We start from the raw sequence: 19,377 nt of genomic DNA on the forward strand, positions 1-19,377 counted from the left end.
AGCTTGCAAAGGGTTAACATGTTCACTCTGGCTTGCCTCAGGTGAAAGTGGAGCAGCGGCTGTGACCAATCACAGCCAAGCTTTGGACGGATGCCCTGAGTGGTCAAGAGAGGCCGGTCAGCACAGACATGGCCTCTTTCTTTAAGATGAAAATCAGTGTTTGACCCGTTCTTTAGGTCATTACGGCCGTTTGACAAAGATACAGTGACGTGTTCGGGCTCAGTATTTGTTGTCTAACACAAACATTTATTGATCGTTTATTGTTAATTAATCAGTGATAACCCTGCAGCTCTGCTGACCTTCATCCCTCTCTCTTCCTCAGGGTTGTGGTTTTGGCTACAGATACACTCGCCTCCCTCACCTCCTGAAAACCAAACCCGAGGACGCCAACCTGCCCAGTCTGCAGAGTAGGTGCTCTTTGCTGTTCTGTGCATGCTTGTCATCAGCTCCCGCCTCCGCCTCTTGGTTTCCAGCACGTTCCCGGTTCAGGTGCTCGTTCTTTCATCAATTTCCATAAATAAATTGAGGCGGCGGCTGCCTCGTCTGCAGGTTATTTTTGCCGCAGCTCGCTGTGATTTACGGCTTTAATCATCAGCGTTTGTGGAGGTGAACGTCAGAAATGAATCACAAAGTTGTGTGATGTTTGTGCCGAGATGAAGACGTTTTATTTTAGGAAGCAGCTCTGCAGCGCTTCAGTGTTTGTGCTCAAAACACAGACAGCCTCGACTCGCCGTCGACATCACGCAGAAACATCTGCTGTCAGAGGGAAGCGCTGGTCGGTCCTCGCACGCCGAGCGCTGCATCGTCACGTGGAGGCACTTTAGCCCGTTTACACCCTCTGATCCCGGCCTGCGGCGCTTTATGCCCTCCAGCGCATCCCCTCACTGTGACGCTCCTCAGTGAGTGTTTAAAGAGCTCAGGATGGGAAATAAAATGCAATAAAACGTCTCGACGCTAAAATAACAACAGTGCAGAAAGTAGCTCACTAAATTCTTTTAAAGGGGAAACTAATTCATTCATTACTTTAGGTCAGTTACACACCAGCCTCTCTCCTCGACGGCTCCGTACCTGCACAGGTGTTTTATCTGGACCGTCCAATCTTCATCCTCTTCGTAGCGTCCCTCAGTTCCTCCTCTTCACTGTCTGCCTCACTCTCGGAGTGCTCCTTCCAGCTTCTCAGCGCACTCCCAAAGGACAGAGATTCAGTAGAGACAGAATAAACACAGAATAGAGACGGAGTGAGGAGCCACTGCCTCTTCTACGTGCAGCATGCCGACTACGCTACGCTACGCCTGCCATCAGGTTTGGGCGCTCGTCCAGCGTGTTTGTTATTCCTGCTGATGACCTGCTGATCTGGGTCAGCGTGCAGAGGTCGAACCCCTCTCCTCGTCTCTGAAGGAAGTGACCCTCAGACTCAGGGCGGGGCATGGGTCAGAGAGCGTGGCACGAGGCGTGGCTGATATCAGAGGGTGTGACACGAGGCGTGGCTGATGTCAGAGGGCGTGGCACGAGGCGTGGCTGGTGTCCGAGGGCGTGGCTGGTGTCAGAGGGCGTGGCTGGTGTCAGAGGGCGTGGCTGGTGTCAGAGGGCGTGGTAGTGACAGTGTCGTGAATATGAGCTGGGACAGAAGCTGAACCCGAGTGTTCCTCCTGCACGGACGCTGACTTCTCTGTGCTTCTCCTTTGCATGCCTTTCAGGAGATCTGTCCATTGCTAGTTTCCAGAGTAAGTTCATCATTTCACCTCTCCCACTTTTGTCCTCGCTGTCTCCGTGTCTCCTGCTCCCTTCCTTCCTCTCTCCTGAGCCTCAGCCTGACTCAGCCAGAAGTGCACGTTGGACTGAATCTATAAACGACCCTCTGGTGGGAATCGGTCGATACTCAGCGTTTCAGGTTGTCTCCTCAGGTCGGAGGCACAGCTGCCCCCGTTGCGCTCCAGCTGATCTGAATCTGCTTTAGATCAGAGGTGTCAAACATAAGGCCCAGGGGCCAGAATTGGCCCAGCAAAGACTCCAGTCTGTGGACAATACTTGAAAGTTATTTCAGAGTCTGTTTCTTTTCTTGGTGATAAAGACCCACCGTTCAGTGCGTTCAGGTTATAGTAATATAATAATAACAGTTATGGTAATATGTGTCTTTTTGGCTGCTGTTACAACCAAATTCCCCCTTAAAGGATTATTCTATTCTATTCTATTCTATGTAATATAAGGTTTAAATAAAAAACTGTTGACTTTAAAATAGATTACTGGAAAGAAAATCCAAAAATGAGCAGAGAGGTTGTGTTATCACAGGACAGTCAGAGTTTGACACGTTTCTTATCGTTTGACAGCAGCATTCAAAGTGAGACGTGCTCACACGTCACAGTTTACACGTGTCGTCTTCACACTGACGCGGCGCTCGCTGGTCCGGCCTGAGACCAAAGTGAGCTGTTTGTTTCCCACAATAGAAGAAGAGTTTGACATCCTGCTCTGGACACTTGGAGTCTGTCTGTTCTCGCGTGATCGAGCTTTTCCTTCGTTCTTCATTAGGACTCGTAGTCGCACGTTTACAGAAACTCTGTTGGATCGTTGTCTTACTGTGAGCTCATCTGTGGACATCAGTAGAAAAACAGACAAATATAAAAGGCGGAGGCGGTCTGGGTGGTGCTCGTAATGCAGCTGCTGTGCGCTCGTGGCGGGTGTGAAACACAGACGCTGCCTCTGTTTGAAGCTCGAGGCCTAATAGCTTCATTTCATCGTGCATTAGTTTTAATGGAGCTTTGTTAATTGGATTCATATTTGTGCTCCGTGTAAACGGCTCCGGCACTTTTTATTTTTAGTTTCCTTCAGTCGTAAGAAATCAAATCTGTAGCTCTGCTGTGCTGATGGAGCCCAGTAAAACCCAGTAATCCCAGTAATAAATAGGGCTGCGTATCGTCAATTTTTCTAGAATCGATTTGATTTGAATTTGCTTCAGACAGAAATATTATAATTCAGATCAGTACATATTTTTTCTTTTTAATAATAATAATAATAACAACAACAACAACATTGATAATTACAGAATTAAAAAAAATAAACAAACAAAAAACAAAGACCGACCTCGTCACATTCGTGTATCAGACATATTTACACGTCTCTGTAGAAACTCTCAGGCACAGGAATCAACACGATAAAACATTCAGGAAATCGAGTCAGGGGGGTCCAACCAGGGATCAGCTCAGGCAGACCCAGGCAGGACGTCTTTGGACCTAATAGACCATAGAGACGACGCAAACCCCCCTCAGATCCCCCCCCTTTGTGTTCACGTCTTTGTGCAGAACCGTGTTCCTGCTCATTCACTGTGTTGGTGGTTGTTTAAATTTTGAGGTTTAACCTGAGATTCTGGCGTTTCGGGCAAAATAAATTTATATTAAAAAATCTATTCAGGATTTAAATGAATCGATATCACGTTATCCAAGCTAGAATAGATTTTAATCGATAAATCAATTAATAAACCCCAACTGGAGCGTCTCACAGCGTCGTGCTTGAGACTCAGCGGGTGTTTTTGTTATATTGTTCAGAGGGCAGAGAGGATTTAATGACTCCACGGAGCTCCCGTCAGCTCTCCCGGAGGAGGCCGGAGCGCCAGAGAGCGTCCTTCATCTATTTGCTGCCTCCTCCTCCTCCTCAGAGTTCCCTGCTCTCTTTGCCGTGTCCGTGTCCTTCCTCCTCCATCCCTCCTCTGCGTGACCGTTTTCCCTCGGTGTCCCGTTTCCTTTCACTCATGTTTGCTTTGGTTTTGAAGAATATGACAGACATGTAGAATAGAGTAGAATAGAATAGAATAGAGTAGAATAGAATAGAGTAGAATAGAATAGAATAGAGTAGAATAGAGTAGGCCTTTATTGTCATTGTACATGTACACAGAGGAAACGGCGAGTGTCTGTAACGCTGTCCACACGGCGTCCTACACCTGCTGCCGGGGCGGGCGGCGTCCGGTCCTCTGCTTTCTCTCTGCTCACCTGTCCTCTGTCATCTGATTGGTTCAGAGCCGTGCCCGTCGTTGCTGCTGCAGAGACACATGGCGGAGCTGCTCAGCATGGATAAAGACATGGCCGCCTCTTTCCTCAACAGCGTCCTGAACCAACTCAACTGGGCCTTCTCCGAGTTCATCGGCATGATCCAGGAGGTAAGAACAGCCAGCAGGTACGCGCAGGACGCGGCGTTGAATCGAAGGTCCAGAAACACCAACTCTCGTTATTTAACACATCAACAGAAACGACTTAAAACCCTGAAATTATCTCTTAGTATTCATATTACAGCGTGTTTAATAATGTCTTTATTTAATATTTATACTCAGTACCTCCGACTCACGTTATTAATATAATAATTTATAATATTTTTAATAATATTAAAATTACGTTTTTATATATAAGGTCAGATCTATCCAAACGTGGACCCCGCGTCCTCGGGCGATGAGCAGGACCTGTTCTCACAGACTTCCTTATAAAACCAGTGCAGTCGCCCCCTGCTGGATGTTACACAGAGTGCAGGTTTAAGAAGCGGCTCCTAGTGTTCGTGCTGACACGACATCACCTGACAGGTGTGCCCACTGTGACCTCGCAGGTGCACTCACAGCTGAGGCCGGGCCGACCTCACTTCCTGCTCGTCGTGCTTTGCTGTGAACTGAAGGTTGTGTTTGACCTCTGAGTGAAACACGAGCGCGAACGCAGCCTGAGGAGTGTCAGCTTTAGCGCCGAGCTTTGTTTCCCTTTAATACGATTATTCGGGCTTTTCTGGAAATCCTTAGTTGGATGCAGCGAATCATCCACTCAGCGCTGTAATTGATCGTATTCCTGCGGGACGCCGGGTATTTTCAGCCGGGCCAGCGCTCACAGCGTTTCAGAGATTAGGCTCATGTTTCCTCGCTGTCCACCTCCTCGTCTGCTGCTTCGGTTCAAACTGGCGAACGCGAAGCTCGACGCAGCTCCTCGATTTCACACCTGCAGAGGTTCAGGCAGAAAGCCCGGTGCGTGCACAGCGACGCCTGTGAGCCCACGCCGCCTCTGCATGACGTCATAGAGGGACAGCTCCACCCACATGCTGCTCAAACATTCTGTTAGGGGGCAGCCAATCAGAAAGGAGGAGGTTACTTAAGGGGGCGGGGCAGCTGCGACAGGTGCTTTTTTGATTGGTTGCGTGTCTTCACAGATCCAGCAGGCCGCGGAGCGTCCAGAGAGGAACTTTGTGGACACTCGCCAGCTGAAGGTAATCTGAGTCACGGGTTCGCTCAGCTGTTAGGCTGTGACAGGTGTGGTCACCGCCCACAGGTTAACCTGCAGCTTCTGATTAGCGGTGTCACCTGCAGGTGTGTGCGACCTGCTTCGACCTGTCCGTCAGCCTGCTGCGGGTGCTCGAGATGACCGTCACTCTGGTGCCTGAGATCTTCCTGGACTGGTCCCGCCCCTCCGCGGAGCTGCTGCTCAGACGGCTCGCTCAGGTGAGGCGCTGCCGGGTTTAGTTTCACTGTGACGCAGTCGGAGCTCGTTATTGGCCGGTTTCAGAGCAGGTAATGTGATTTTCATCTTTTCTTGCACAGTCGATGATAAAACAGTTTTTATTGGGTTTGAGTGTCAAACAAAAACGTGTGATGTCACAGAGGTCTGCGGCGCCTTAGCCAGCCCAGAATATTTAACGATGAGTCGGCAGCCAATCAGCCGACAGCAGAATTAACCATGGACTCAGGTTTATGTGAACTCAAACGCCGCCACGCACTGAGAAACCCGCCCACATGAGTGGCTACTGAGAGGAGTGACCGTGATGTCATATTTCCTGTGACATCACCGTGGGCGGAGTCTCACTCATGTTTTTGTTCACGTGCAGCTGCTGAACCAGGTGCTGAACAGAGTGACAGCAGAGAAGAACCTGTTTGACCGAGTCGTCAACCTCAGACTGCCAGGTACACACACACACAGACACACACACACAGACACACACAGACACACACACAGACACACACACACACAGACAGACACACTCCTCGTGCCTATGGTACGACAACTTTTCTCCGTGCCCCTGGTACACTGCGCAGAAACACCTTGCCACACACACAGACGCACACAAAGACACACACACAGACAGACACACACACACACACACACACACACACACACAGACAGACAGACAGACAGACACACACAGACAGACAGACAGACACACACACAGACAGACAGACAGACAGACACACACACACAGACAGACAGACAGACAGACAGACAGACACACACACAGACAGACAGACAGACAGACAGACAGACACAGACAGACAGACAGACACACACACACACACAGACAGACAGACAGACAGACACACTCTGAAGTCAAATGTACAGGTTCTTCACTTCCTGGTTTTCGTCCTCTGCCTCCTGATTGGAGCGTTCTTCCTCTCCATCATTGGCTAACACCAGCTGTCTTATAAAGCCTAATGCTAGCCTGAGTGTAGCAGGTCATCAGAGGGGTCAGACATGCCCAAAAACACCATAAACAATTATTTTATGCTGAAATTTCCACTGATCTTTAAAAATTTCAAACGTTGCCACCAACGAGGAAGAAAATAAACCATTTTGAAAGTGCATCCATGCATGATTGTGTCTACATCCTGCTTGCTGACAGAAATAGGTTTTTACCTTCAGCGTCAGCGTCCATCAGCAGGAGGACAATAACCACGTCCGGTTTCCTGCCTGTTTAATTGGTTCTTCCAGCTGTTGGCTCGCTGTGAGTTCGTGTGATTCATTGATGGAGCTCAGCGGGAGGCCCTCGCGCTCCTGCTGATGGAAACATTGTTGTGCCGTAGCAGGAGGGGCGTGCTGTAAACTCTGCTTCAGCCCAGCTGATTATTTCACTCCTGTTATCATCACTGCTGTGAGCTGATTGGACCTCAGCAACATCCTCACTCGCTCCGCCCACACAGCCACCGTGTTTATAGGGAGGTCATCGCCTCCTTTAACCGTGTGTGTGTGTTGTGGGAGGCAGGGTACACCTGCACAGGTCACCCGTCTGTCGCAGCGCTGATGATTAATAATTTGTAGTTGGAGCCGACTGGAAGCAGCCTTCTTATTACCACCTAATGACACCTTTCCAGGTTATTTCTGGGATCATTTAATTGCAGGTGTGGGCGCGCCTCGCCGAGGCCTCCAATCAGGTGTGTGGGCGCGCCTCGCCGAGGCCTCCAATCAGGTGTGTGGGCGCGCCTCGCCGAGGCCTCCAATCAGGTGTGTGGGCCGGCTCTGATGGCTGGTGCTTTTCAGCACGAGGTTTAAAGAGTGTGAATGAGAGATGGCGAGAACTAAAAACATGGAGCGTGTTAGTGAGAACATGTGATGTCACGCTCACAGGCCAGGATCACTGATATTAGGGTTATGGTCGTAACAATAAGAGACACGCCCCCTCAGCGTCCATCACCCGGTCGGATTCGCAGTCGTGCCACTCTGATGACCTCTGTTCCTCCTGCAGGGCTGGAGAGCGTGGACCACTACCCCATCCTGGTGGCTGTTACCGGCATCCTGGTTCGGATCCTGGTGGACGGAGACCGGCAGGGGTAAGAACTCCTCTCTGGTTCTGGCTCTGCTGGTCAGACGGGGGCGGGGCTCGGGCCGGGGGCTGCTTCTGTGTGTGTGCACCACTGACTTTTCAAATTAAGAGCCCTGTATGTGCGTAACTGCTTGGTGTTGGATCCTGTGTGTGAAACACTGTGTTCTAATGTGAGCTTGATGGCAGTCACATGATGCTCAGGCCTCCTGACCTCTGACCTCTGAGCTGCCAACTAATCCATACGTGGCTCAGGGTCACAGTCAGTGATCGATAATAGTGATCGGTAAATGTCCCCAATCATCTCCCGACTGATTGCTGATGTCATCAGAGAAACCAGGCGGCGCTGGTGATCCAGGTGTGGCGTCCACGTGGGTTTCATCATATTCGTGTGTGAACTTCAGTAAGCAAGCTCCTCCCACTGAAGCTAAAGCTCAGGTGTGTCAGTCTCCTCGGGTCATGCCATGAGTCGGGTTTACCTGCCGTGACCGTTCAAACAGCAGAGACGTCTGCTCTGCAGCTCAGGAAGCTCCACCCGAGCGTGTTTGTTCAACGCCGCCCACCCGCCGTCTGCTGCTTGGACACCAGCGCGGGGCGTCATAAAAATCAGTTGTTTCCAGTTCACGGTGGGGCGAGGCAGCGAGGCAGCCTGTAAGCGTGACGCTCAGGTGTGCAGAGGGGACAGATGACGCTCAGCACGCCTCCGTGACGCCGCGGCTGAAACAAGAAGCTTAGTGTGAATCCAGGAAACCCTGCTCACTCTGAGCACCTGGCCCCGCCTCTCAGCACAGTGTCCAATCACTGTGTGTGTTGGGCGGTGTGCTTGGTTTTGATTGGCAGGTGTTGGCGGGGAATCTGCCGCTGTTATCGGGGCTGTTCTGATGTGTCAGCGTTTTCCTGATGAACTGCAGGTCAAAGTGACGGCGGCGCGTTGCAAGCAGGAAGCTCACCGCTGAGCTGAGCGTGCAGTCTAAGGCGAGCCGACGCTGAAAGGCGGGACTTCCTGTTTGCCTGGCGTGCGGCTGTGGGAGTCAGAGGAGGCGTGATGTGTGAAGTTTTGGCGTTTTTGAGGCCCGATGAATGAATCCAGGTCAGACTCATCTGAAGTGCCGCTCAGACGCTCGCTAAGCTCGAATCAGCACTTCCTGTCTTCTCTCTTCATTTGCACGCCGCCCTCCTTCTGTCACCTCCCCCATCTTTATGTAACACTTCACTCTGTTTTCACATCAAAGGTAACGCCGTGTTTTTAACAGGAGTTATCATCTTCCTCTCGGCGCCGCCGCGGCGCGCTGAGTTATTTGTGTCTGTTTGGCCCTGACTTCCTGCTCTCAGGCTCATGACGCCTTGCTGCTCGCGCTCTGACAGGCGCGCTGCACCTGCAGGCGCCGCTCAGGGCGCAGTGCTGCAGACCCGTCTGCATCTGTGCTTTTAGATCAAGGTAAAGCAGAGACGAGGTTGGCGCGAACCCCGCTTCCTGTAAGCTTCCTCGGACGGAGCGTCTCCGGGTGGAGTCGTGACTCTTTGATAAGTGGTTGGAGATGGATGAGGTTTGCAGAGTGTTGGGAGCGTGCAGCGATGGGAGACCGCAGGAAGGCTTAGTGCCCGTTAATGGACTCCAAACGAATAAAGGCATTAGCGTTGTCTGCAGGGGGGCGGGGCCGGCTCCTGCCAGGCGAGGTGGAGGGAAGCCTGTTTAAAGCCTGGACAGGCCCCGCCCCCTCCCCGTCACTTTGAATGAAATGTAATAAGAGCGAGTCTGAAAGGAAGTGCGGTGCAGAGGAGCTCTCGTTAAGGAGACATCGATCCGATATTTGGATCGGTCGGTCCTGACAGGAAGCGGGTCAGGCGTCGCTGTCCTGTGGTCAGCTGGAGGTTCATCAGCTGGTTAATGTCGCCGCCTCCATCTGTGAGGAGCATCGATGCGTCACAGGTGTGTGAGCAGCGTGTCCTGATTTATGACATGAACACATTTCACCGACTTTTACTTTCCACAATAAAACACACTCTCAGCTTTTATTTTGAAGAGCTGGACGTAAACGTGCCTAATGTGCTGCAGGCTGTAAATAAACCACAGAAAGGTTCACACACGTTTCTCAGCATGTTTGGATGTTTGTGCATTAAGATTTAACACTGTTCAGAGGATCAAATATTGATCTGATGCTGATACACGCGCTGGTATCAGACTGACATTCGTCCACTGGCTGCGCCTCCAGAAAGAGTAAAATGTTGTGATGCTTTGGGACGTCAGAGCAGGAAGAAACCGCTGAGCTTACAGCCGTTAAACACAAAGACGCCCGTTTTTAGCGACGCTCTGAGCGGAGCTGGAAGAGTCGGCGTCGCCGGTGCCAGTCGCTGACTCGTTAAATCAAAGAAGGCTTCAGCGTTCAGGCTGAAGCTGCTGTGCCTCTGCTCTATCGTCACTCCGCCCTGAGCCCATGAAGGCCCGTCCTTCACCTCGCTGCTCCCATCACAGCGTCTAATGGTGGCTGTGTGCGCTCGAGCGGCTGACACGCCACATCCATCGATGCTTCCGTCCATTAATGCAGGGTCCTCGTCCCAGCACAGATGTGTCAAACATGTGGCCCCGGGCCCAGAACAGGCCGTCCAGAGTGCAGTGACATGTTTTGTTACATGGACATCTGGAGATGTTTGCAGCGAGAGCTCGGACTTCCACCAAGCTGGCTTCTCCTCATTGGCTCCCTGTTGGGGGCGTGGTTCTGCCGGAGGTTTCTTCCTGATAAGAGTTTTTCCTCTCCACTGTCACCAAGCGTGCGCTCACATGTCATCTGATGGTTGGGGCTTGTCTGCAGGCTCCGTACCTACAGCAGAAACATTTACTTATAAAAGCAGTGACAGCCTTTAAGGTTGAAGCATGAACAGCAGGCGTAATCCGGGCGTGTTTGGAAAGACAAGCGTCCTGTTTTCATTTGTTTAATGATGTTTGTTCTTCTTGGCGTCGCCTGCAGGCCCCCCCCCCCCCCCCCCCCCCCCCCACACACACACACACAGGATCTCCATAAAGGCAGCGCTGCTGCTGCTGTGATTGATCGTGCTCGACTTGTGTGGACTGTGAGCCTCATCGCTGCCCACACACACTCCCCCCACCCTGTGTTCACATCAGAGCTATTAACAGCCCCCCCTCTGTGCTCCATCCAGCAGAAAATCAGTGGTGCTAATTGTTGTCCATTAGCTCTGGCTGAGAGGGATCAGCAGCAGCTTGCAGCCTCCTGCAGATTAGATTGAGACCGAGGCTAATTAGCTTAGCAGCTGTGGAGCCTGAGAGGCCTGCACCGCTCTGGGATGCAGCTTCTTTTTTCCAGCCTGCAGAGATTTGCGCTGCTCGCTAAAAACAGGCTGAGCAGCTGGCTTTGAGGCGACGCCGTGACAGGGTCTCAGGGACTTAACTGTGAGCTGGAGGGGTGTCATCATTTCAAACTCGATACCACGGGGAAGACTTTGACCCCAAAAGTAATGATGAAGAAGATGAAGTGAACGTGTTCTTTTCCAATTAGAAGTTAAGAGTAAACAAATAAGAGCTTAAGACTGAAATGAATCAAAGCTCTTCACAGATTTGAAGGTGAAATGTATTTTAGACCAAAGCGTATGGCAAACAGCACGATGGCTAATAGCACGATGGCTAACCATTTCGTTATTGCCGAGAGCGTTATGGTAACGTGTGCTGTGAGTTAGCCGTTAGCTAAAACTGACCTCACAGCTGCTCCAACGCAGCCACAAACACATGAAGCAGGAAGCGTGCAGCTCTTTGGTCCTCAGCTCTGCTCTTCAGGCCTGAAACCGTCCGATTGGTCCACCACTCGCCTCCTGGTCCACGCGTCCGTAATCTGCTCTGTCAGGGCTCCATCTCCCGTTGAGCTCCAATTCATCTTTATCCAACTACTGTCCGCTAGCTGCTACATTAATGATAACAGAGGGCTAATGCTAGCGTGTGCACCGGCCTGGTTTCTGATTAGGGCTGCCACAAACGATTATTTTGATAGTCGACTAGTCACCGATTATTTTTGTGATTAGTCGACTAATCAGATCATCATCCATTGGAGTAAAACGTACAGCTTATTGCACCAGCAGCATCTGCTCTTATATAACTATTATTATTATTATTATTATTATTATTATATAACTATCATTAGCTTACAGCTTTAAGTGTTTAAGGTATGTGCTAACTAACAATAAAGACAAGATGATAGTTTATTAAATTTTAATGAAATTTGCAGATTGTTTCGGTGAAGTTTAATAAACTCCTTGCTATCTAAAATATAACAGGACACCGGAGTAAATTCTCGAGCATCTCACACTTCTGATGATCAGCTGTCTGCTTGATGTTTATTCAGCTGTGTAAAAACTATAACTTTAATCTCAGCCAAACCGATTTACTCAGGAACAAATAAAATACTAAAAAAGCCAAACAATAAGATTTTTAAGTTATCTAAGTGACTTATATATCATGTTTACCTGAGTAGCGAAAGACGGTGGTGGGTTTGAAAACGATTTGCGGGAGTCCGGTGTTCTCACGGCTCTAGTTAGCCTAGCCCCCGGCTAGCTATCGAGCTAGTGGCTAACAGACGTCTCCGAAAACGTCGGAGCGCTTTTGAAAATATGTGGTGTCTTGATAAACTGAGCAGATATTTGAGGTTTACACAGCTACATTCTCGCCTGAAAATATGTTAAAGGTTTATTTTGTGACCCAGAAAGAATAATAAGAGTAATATTAAAACTAACTAGCTGCCGCCATTGTTGGAAACTGAGCTGGGCTGCGCTATGAATTCTGGGACACAGCTTCTTCTTCTTCTTCGGGGTTTAACGGCAGCTGGCATCCTTGTACATGCAGTGCTGCCATCTTCTGTTTCAGTCCGTTATTACACTCTTAAATCCTACTACTTATTCCTGCGTCTTTTGTGATCTTACAAAGCTTCAAACGAAGCGTCGACTATTAAATCAGTCGACGACGATTTTGATAGTCAACGTAATCGTGACTAGTCGACTAATCGTGGCAGCCCTATTTCTGATAACCCTCCAGTTTGTGCACTGGGGCCCGATCAGCCCATATTTTTATGGTGAATCGTGTTTCCTGTGAAACGGACCGAGTGCAGCGTGGATCTGATGGTCATCATCGTCTCTTCTCTCAGGGTGGAGTGAAAGCGCGTTTCACTGAAGCTTTGGTTTCTGGGGTTCCCAGTAAAGTGAATATCACGTCACGCCCAGCTGTACTTACAGTTGTGGCGAGCAGGTGTTCACGCTCACAGTCGGGCAGTTCATCGCTGCCGTTCATCTCCACGCTGCTCTCAGACCTGCACGCCTTCCGTAAACCTGACCTCCATCCGAAGGGCTGGACTTGTCCTGTTGATGCTGTCGTGAACCAAGCGTAGCGTGCACCTCGTGACACGAGCGTGCAGGCGCTTAATTGTAGCAGTGCCGGCTGTTCTGGCGAATGCTGCGGGGAGTCACCTGATGATGAAGACGTCTTAAACCGAGCATGCTCAGAGCGTGACACTGAAAGCAGCACGATCAGAGACTCAAACAGCAGCTGAACGTCTTTAATAAACACACGGCACACACAGACTTTATTGTCACGTTTTACTGAACATCACGTGCGGCGCTCTCCGGGTAACCGCCATCACAGACACTTCCTGGTGATGTCAGGCTTTAATTTCTCCAGCAAACAAAACGTTTATATTTGCAAACATGTGAAACAACGAATGTAAAACCCTCCATGCTGCTCACGTAGCCCAGATCAGTCGCCCAAAGCGCTTCGTACTGTACGGCAAAGACCTACGATAAACAGACAAACCCCAACAATCAGACCACGCCCCCATGGAGCAAGCGCTTTGGCAACAGTGGGAAGGAAGAACTCCCCTTTAACAGGAAGAGCTCAGTTATCAGCATTTAGTTTTGTGGCAGTTCTGTTACACCGAGCGTTCATCTTTAGTGTGACTGAGAGCTGTGAATACTTTACGGTGAGCACTTCCCAGCATGCACTGCTGTGAGGCTGTGATTCGTCTGTGTTGCATAGTGTTAAGACCACACACCTTTGGAGCGGAAGTCGCAAGTTTCACTGCATGTGTCATCGTCTCTGTGTGATTGTGTATGTGACCAATAAAGCTTGTTGTGTTTTTGAAAGCATGCGTGTGACGCGACACAGAGGTCCGACCTAAGTGGAAGAACCAGGATTACAGTATCGACGTTTTTCTGCGTCAGCTGACGTGATCGATGATGTGAAAACGTGCTTGTAGTTCTTAAACATCTAAACATTGTTCAAGACCCTCAGATGAGTCGCTCATCGGTGCATCTGCGAGGACGTGCGTGTCGTTGCTCTGAAGCGTGCTTCTTGTCCTTCCTGTGGTCACGTGTCAGCGTGGAAACGAGGCTGGAAGGAGGTCGCGTGACCCCCACGGAGGAGAATATCTGAGGACGAAAAGAGGAGGAGACATGTTATCACTTTAAGGTTATCACACAGGGCTGAACAGTTCACCCACAGCGCGCACACACCTGAGCCTGAACACGCCTACAAACCGCCCTTCACTTCTTATTTTTACAAGCCTTTGGGAAATACGTGCAGTCGTTTATTGCAGACACATGCAAATACAGAATGTTAGTTAGACAGCGTTCGGCTCTCTGGGGGTCTTCAGGAACTGTTCTCCAGGCTCCCTGAAGGACTCTCATGCTGTTCTCTGTCAGGATGATCTGCTTCAGTGATGCGGAGCTCTGAGTTCCTCTGTGTGTTTCTATCCACGTGTGCTTTGATGATGTGTTTGGATCTTTGTCATGAAACCAGCTGGTGTTTCCAGATGTTCCTGCCTGGTGGATCAGACTCTGATAGTTCATCAGTTTATCAAAGGTCTCCAACAGCACTGGAACCATGACAGAGCCTCCACCGTGCCTCACAGATGGCTGCAGACTGTCGGACCTCCTCCTGACCTCCTCCTGACCATCCATCATCCAGTTCTCGTGTCATTTTCAGACCTCTGCCTTTCCTCCCGTGTCCCCTCATTAAGAACGTCTTCCTGACAGCCGTCCTTCCCTGATCGTCTCTGATGAGACTTCAGTGAGCAGCAGACGATCAGCTGAAGGTCCAGGTCGTCTCTCAGGTCCTGTGTCGGGTCTTTCTGATCCAGTTTACCTGCCGTAGAGTTTGGGAATCACCTCGTTGGAGCAGAAATACAATTTGATGTTAAACTGTGTTTTCTTTGGGAGTTTACACAGATTGAATAAAAACATGGAAACGAGTGAAGCATGTGTGTGACGGGCTGCTGCGAACAAAGAGCCTGCAGGAGCCGTTTAAACGCTGTGCAGACAAACACCGGTGCATTGTAGACTGAGAACTTTTGCCCAGTGTGATAACAGCCGACCTGCAGACGTGCTCGATGATCCTGTGACAGCACAGGAAACTTTGAAAGAGGCTCCGTGTGCTCTCATCAAGCCGAGAAGAAAAGCCTTTCCTCCGACATGTGAACTAAACAGAAGCTCGTGTTCACACCTCTGATTTATGTCCTCTATGTTCCCTCTGAGCTGCGCATGCACAATCTCGCACTGCTGGCACGTCTGTGCCACAAAAGACAAACCTTACATGAATGAAATTAAAACTTTTATCAATTCTGTTTTGCAGTGTCAGTCAGTGACTGGCTGCTCCCGTCCAGCCAATCATGCGATTCACATTCGTATATACGCAGCTAATCAACGTGGTCGACGTTTATAAGGAAAACGCTCGAAAGCCTGTGAGCAAAAACAAAACCAAACCCCGCCCTTTCCTATTGGTGGAAAAATGCACCATGTGGACCAATCAAAAATGATATAGCAACGTGACATTTAGTTGTTTAGGGAGGAGGAAGTTTTAGGAGTGACGCATTTTTGAGATGTGAGAGATGTTTAGCACAAATCTTGTGTAGTCAGTGTGTAGTCAGTGTGTAGTCAGTGTGTAGTTAGTGTGTAGTGTAGTCAATAGTGTTGTTGTGTGTCAGAACAATGAGGCGACTGCTGAGTGTTACAGGTGTTACAGCAGTGACACATCTGCTGCTGTCAGGCCTGCAGGTATCAGGCTGTTGTTCTCCTTCATCTCATAGTGACACAAATAATTTGTGTGACATCAAATCTGATGCAGAACAGCTGATTGTTCTGTAAATAGTTTGAAATGTTTATTTAAAAACACCTTGGCTGCATTTTCAGGTAAACAGCTGCAAAAAACTTTGTTGTTTGCATAACTCAGTTACTTTTTTGAAGAAGTAACTATATAATTATCTGCCCAACATTGGTCATTATTTACTGTATTTGCAGACAGAGTTACAGACTCTCTCCCAGACCACAGACTCAGAATACAAGTCAGAGCTTTATAAACAAAGAAAGTTGTGTTTTCAACTTATTTTTCCTTCCAATAGTGTTAACATGCTACACATGGACAAGATCTTTTTACATTCTCATTGTAAGTGGGCTAAAGCAGTTAAGTAAAAGTAGTCTAACATAAATGAAGAGCAGAAACGGCACTCGCATGTTTGGAAGCTCAGCCGTGTTCAGATCACGGTTCATCTCCTGATTATTATAGCTGTGATTATCAGCCTGATGAGTTTTTCATCTGATGGACTCGAATGTTTTTCCTCTTGTGTTGTTTCTGCTCGGAGGCCTCGCCTGCACATTTAAAGAAATCACATCGTGTGTAATTAAGGCGGTGTGAACAGGAAACAGAGCCTCTGCAGGGAGTCTCCATCCGACGTGTCGACTGCAGCTCTGCCCCGGGTGGTCCAACGTGGTGGCGTCAGTCCATCAGACCGCCGGTCAGCTGACTGGTTGGGAGAGCAGCTGAACAGCAGCCACAGGACTGGATTTCGTTTGTGACTCTGACAGATGAGCAGCGCAGAGCTGCTGTAATGAGCCCCAGGTGCGCTGCTGTTAGTGTACCTGCACCAGCCGGGAACGCTGACACGCAGGCGGAGACCTGAGGATGGAGCTGATTGATGATCAGAAACTCAGGTGAAACATCTGGATCCATAGATGATTGATGAGGTTCAGGCAGGTTCAGCTGCAGAGCTGGATTCTTCCACGGGGCTTTTATTCACGGCCTTCATCAATTTTTCATGGCAGATGTTTTAGTAGAGACGCAGGAGGAGGAGGAGAGCCTCAGGTGGGAGTTGACTGAGGTCACCCTGCTGTCGTGTAGACATCGTCACGCCTGCACTCTTGTATGTTGCTCACAGGAAACAGCGCACTGCTTCATTCAGGGAACACTCATCGCTTTAGGCTGACTTCCTGTTGTCAGTAGGTGGCGCTGCAGAGCGAAACATCAGCGAGGCGTTTCGGAGCTGCTGTTTGTTAAAGTGAGGAAACTGGGATCGTGTAATGATGGCGGAGTGACCGACTGTCTCCTGTCAGCTGGACTCCTCCACGCCGTTAGCTGGAAGCAGATTCGTGTCTCTCTGAGTCACAACAAAAACTCCTTCTGTTCATGAGGCTGAGCATTTAAATAGGGACGTGTAGCACTTCCTGTTTTGCTGCAGCTAATTTCCTGCTCACCAAGTCTCAGCGTGAGGCAGTAATTCAGTACAGCTTTATTTAAAAGGCACCACATCAACAGTCACCTCCAGGTGCTTCCACCTGTACGACACCGTGAGCTCAGCTTCCATCTCCAGCACACGAGGACGTTTTGTTTTTGTGTCCAGGATGTGGAAACTGAAACAACAAACGAGCCCCAACAGTCAGACCACGCCCTACGAGCAACACGTTGGTGACAGTGGGAACAAAAAACTCCTTTTAACAGGAACCTCCAGCAGCACAGGCGCGGGAGGTTTTCAGATCGCAGCGTCGCGTTACCCGCTGCTTTCTGGCATCTGCACGCCTCGCTTGGCCTCAGCTTTGCAATGCCGCCATGTTTGCCACGGCTAACCCTCCCGAGCCGTTGTTGCTGGACTCCACCACAGCATCTGTTCATGATTCACAGCTCATAATAATCCTTCTTTGTCTGATTCTGGGCTGATTTAGCCCCTCCCTCTTTTAGACTGACTTTCGTCTGATTTGCTGTCCCTTACGAAGGTGGGTGGAGCTTGTGTTGTGTAAGCTCCGCCCTGCTGTCACAAAGGCAGCCTGAACTTCAGTGTAACTCCTCGTTCCCCGACGTAAACGCAAACAAACTCGCCGATATTCCAGAAAGTCGCAGCAGATCGGGAAGGCTGTGAAGGCACTGCTAACAACAGCGAGCTGCTCGGGGCGCCGCCGCCTCACTGAGCGCGAGGGAAGACCTGCTGAATATTTGATGGCTGCTCGGCCCTCAGCGTTACATAAGAGCGCCACATCACCGCTGCTCCCACTCACGTTAACCCTGAGTGGGCAGGAGATGCACAGCAGCCAATCAAACCTCCTGATGAACGCGGCTGGTCAGTTTCTGATGAGCTGCTCATCATCAGCTGATTGGAGCTCTGTGATTGGCTCGTTTCAGTCCCGCCGGCTCTTTCTCGGCCTGCGTGTATCTCACAAACCCCAGCTCAGAGCCTGCAGCGCTGCCCGGTAATGATGAGCTGTGATTGGACCGATCAAACGGTAGTTAACGCCACCTCCGGTGAGACCTGAAAACGGCGCTTTGGAAGGAAACGAAGTTATTCCACAAAACAATCCTGAGGCTCGGCTGATCCCGGCGGTCCGAGCTGCTCGTTTGGCGTTGTGGTTCTGCCTGCGGCTGGCGTCTGTGGGAGGATGTCGGCGGTGATCTCGTGTGTGTGTGACGGGATAAATCGGAGCGCCTGCCTCCACCTGCTGACAGACCAGAAAACTAACGAGGCGTGTAATTTTCCCGTCTGTGTGGCTCCGCTCTAATGTGTCGAGCTTCTTAATAAAGTGTGAAAACTTCCTGCAGGATTCGAAGGGTGCCATCCGCCCCCTCCACCCGACCTGCCCGCGGTGCTGGTGAGGTGTGAGCTGATTGGCTGCAGCCAAACGGCAGACGCGCAGAGCAATCAGCAGCTTCAGCTCGTTTTCATATTGTGTTGATTTGAAAAACAGCGTGAAGGAAATGAACAGAACGCAGATTAGTGTGTGTGTGTGTGTGTCTGTCTCTGTGTGTGTGTGTGTGTGTGTGTGTGTGTGTGTGGCAAAGTGTTTCTGCGCAGTGTACCAGGGGCACGGAGAAAAGTTGTCGTACCATAGGCACGAGGAGTGTGTGTGTGTGGCACAGCACACCTTGTGAAGTACAAAGGGGATCATGTAAACGCCGTGCACACTCGCCTTTGTGAACATGATAACTGAGAACGAGCCGATGCCTCAGAGGCGGCTCTACCAAAAATCTGGGATGTTCGAATATCAATGAGCTCGAGGTCAGAGGTCGCGGCCTCTTGTGAAGAGTTCATGACTGCCCTCGCTTGATACACAGATCTCAGCGCTGCGATCAGCGTCACAGCGCCGCCCAGAGGAAACGTTAGGAGAATGATTCTCAACGAGGACCTGCAGGTCGACGGCGTCACCCAAGGAAAGCTGTCTGCTGATTGGATAAGCCTTCAGCCCCCATCCCGTCGCCGGCGACAGGTTTTTCCAACGTTTATTTAAAGTACCGTAACTCTTGAATGATTTGCGCATCTTAAAAATCCCAGCGGTTCCTGAAAGCAGCGACGCTGAGCTTTCCGCTGATATTGGACTCATTCGGGTAATCACTGCGTCACAGCGGGCCGAAGACGAAGGTCGAGAGAGACGCAGTCGCACAGAAATCTTTTTTCTTTTTTACAATGATTTTATTTTTGCTGTTTTTAGTGTTTTATATAAAAATAAGAGTTGCTGGATGTAAGCCCAGCCCAACATTGTTTTATGCCATGTTTGTTTCATGTATGACAAACACTGCCCCGCCCT

General features: G+C 49.9%; 2 protein-coding genes and 1 long non-coding RNA gene across 8 annotated transcripts in view; 2 read left to right on the forward strand and 1 right to left on the reverse strand.

The window, feature by feature from the left end:
* rnf123 (ring finger protein 123) overlaps positions 1 to 19,377 on the forward strand; it is an 84,168-nt gene that overhangs the window by 28,880 nt on the left and 35,911 nt on the right. For 5 of the 6 annotated variants that reach the window (XM_085161391.1, XM_085161390.1, XM_085161393.1 and 2 more), the window contains 7 exons: positions 323 to 407; positions 1,698 to 1,724; positions 4,008 to 4,147; positions 5,170 to 5,226; positions 5,327 to 5,458; positions 5,842 to 5,917; positions 7,471 to 7,555. In XM_085161391.1, coding sequence (XP_085017517.1) covers positions 323 to 407; positions 1,698 to 1,724; positions 4,008 to 4,147; positions 5,170 to 5,226; positions 5,327 to 5,458; positions 5,842 to 5,917; positions 7,471 to 7,555 — 602 coding nt within the window. The remainder of the gene's footprint in view (positions 1 to 322; positions 408 to 1,697; positions 1,725 to 4,007; positions 4,148 to 5,169; positions 5,227 to 5,326; positions 5,459 to 5,841; positions 5,918 to 7,470; positions 7,556 to 19,377) is intronic. The other variant, XM_085161389.1, reaches the window with a different exon arrangement.
* Positions 10,533 to 19,377, reverse strand: part of amigo3 (adhesion molecule with Ig-like domain 3) — a 14,875-nt gene continuing 6,030 nt past the window's right edge. The window contains exon 2 of the mRNA XM_085161398.1: positions 10,533 to 13,965. Coding sequence (XP_085017524.1) covers positions 13,825 to 13,965 — 141 coding nt within the window. The 3' untranslated portion in view covers positions 10,533 to 13,824. The remainder of the gene's footprint in view (positions 13,966 to 19,377) is intronic.
* LOC146517738 (uncharacterized) overlaps positions 13,961 to 19,377 on the forward strand; it is a 7,365-nt gene continuing 1,948 nt past the window's right edge. Inside the window, exons 1-2 of the long non-coding RNA XR_014874320.1 lie at positions 13,961 to 19,081; positions 19,236 to 19,377. The exon at positions 19,236 to 19,377 is cut by the window's right edge and continues 1,948 nt beyond it. This is a non-coding gene — a long non-coding RNA (uncharacterized LOC146517738). The remainder of the gene's footprint in view (positions 19,082 to 19,235) is intronic.

Source organism: Neolamprologus multifasciatus, chromosome 5, assembly GCF_963576455.1.
Source record: "Neolamprologus multifasciatus chromosome 5, fNeoMul1.2, whole genome shotgun sequence".
Lineage (NCBI taxonomy): Eukaryota > Metazoa > Chordata > Actinopteri > Cichliformes > Cichlidae > Neolamprologus > Neolamprologus multifasciatus.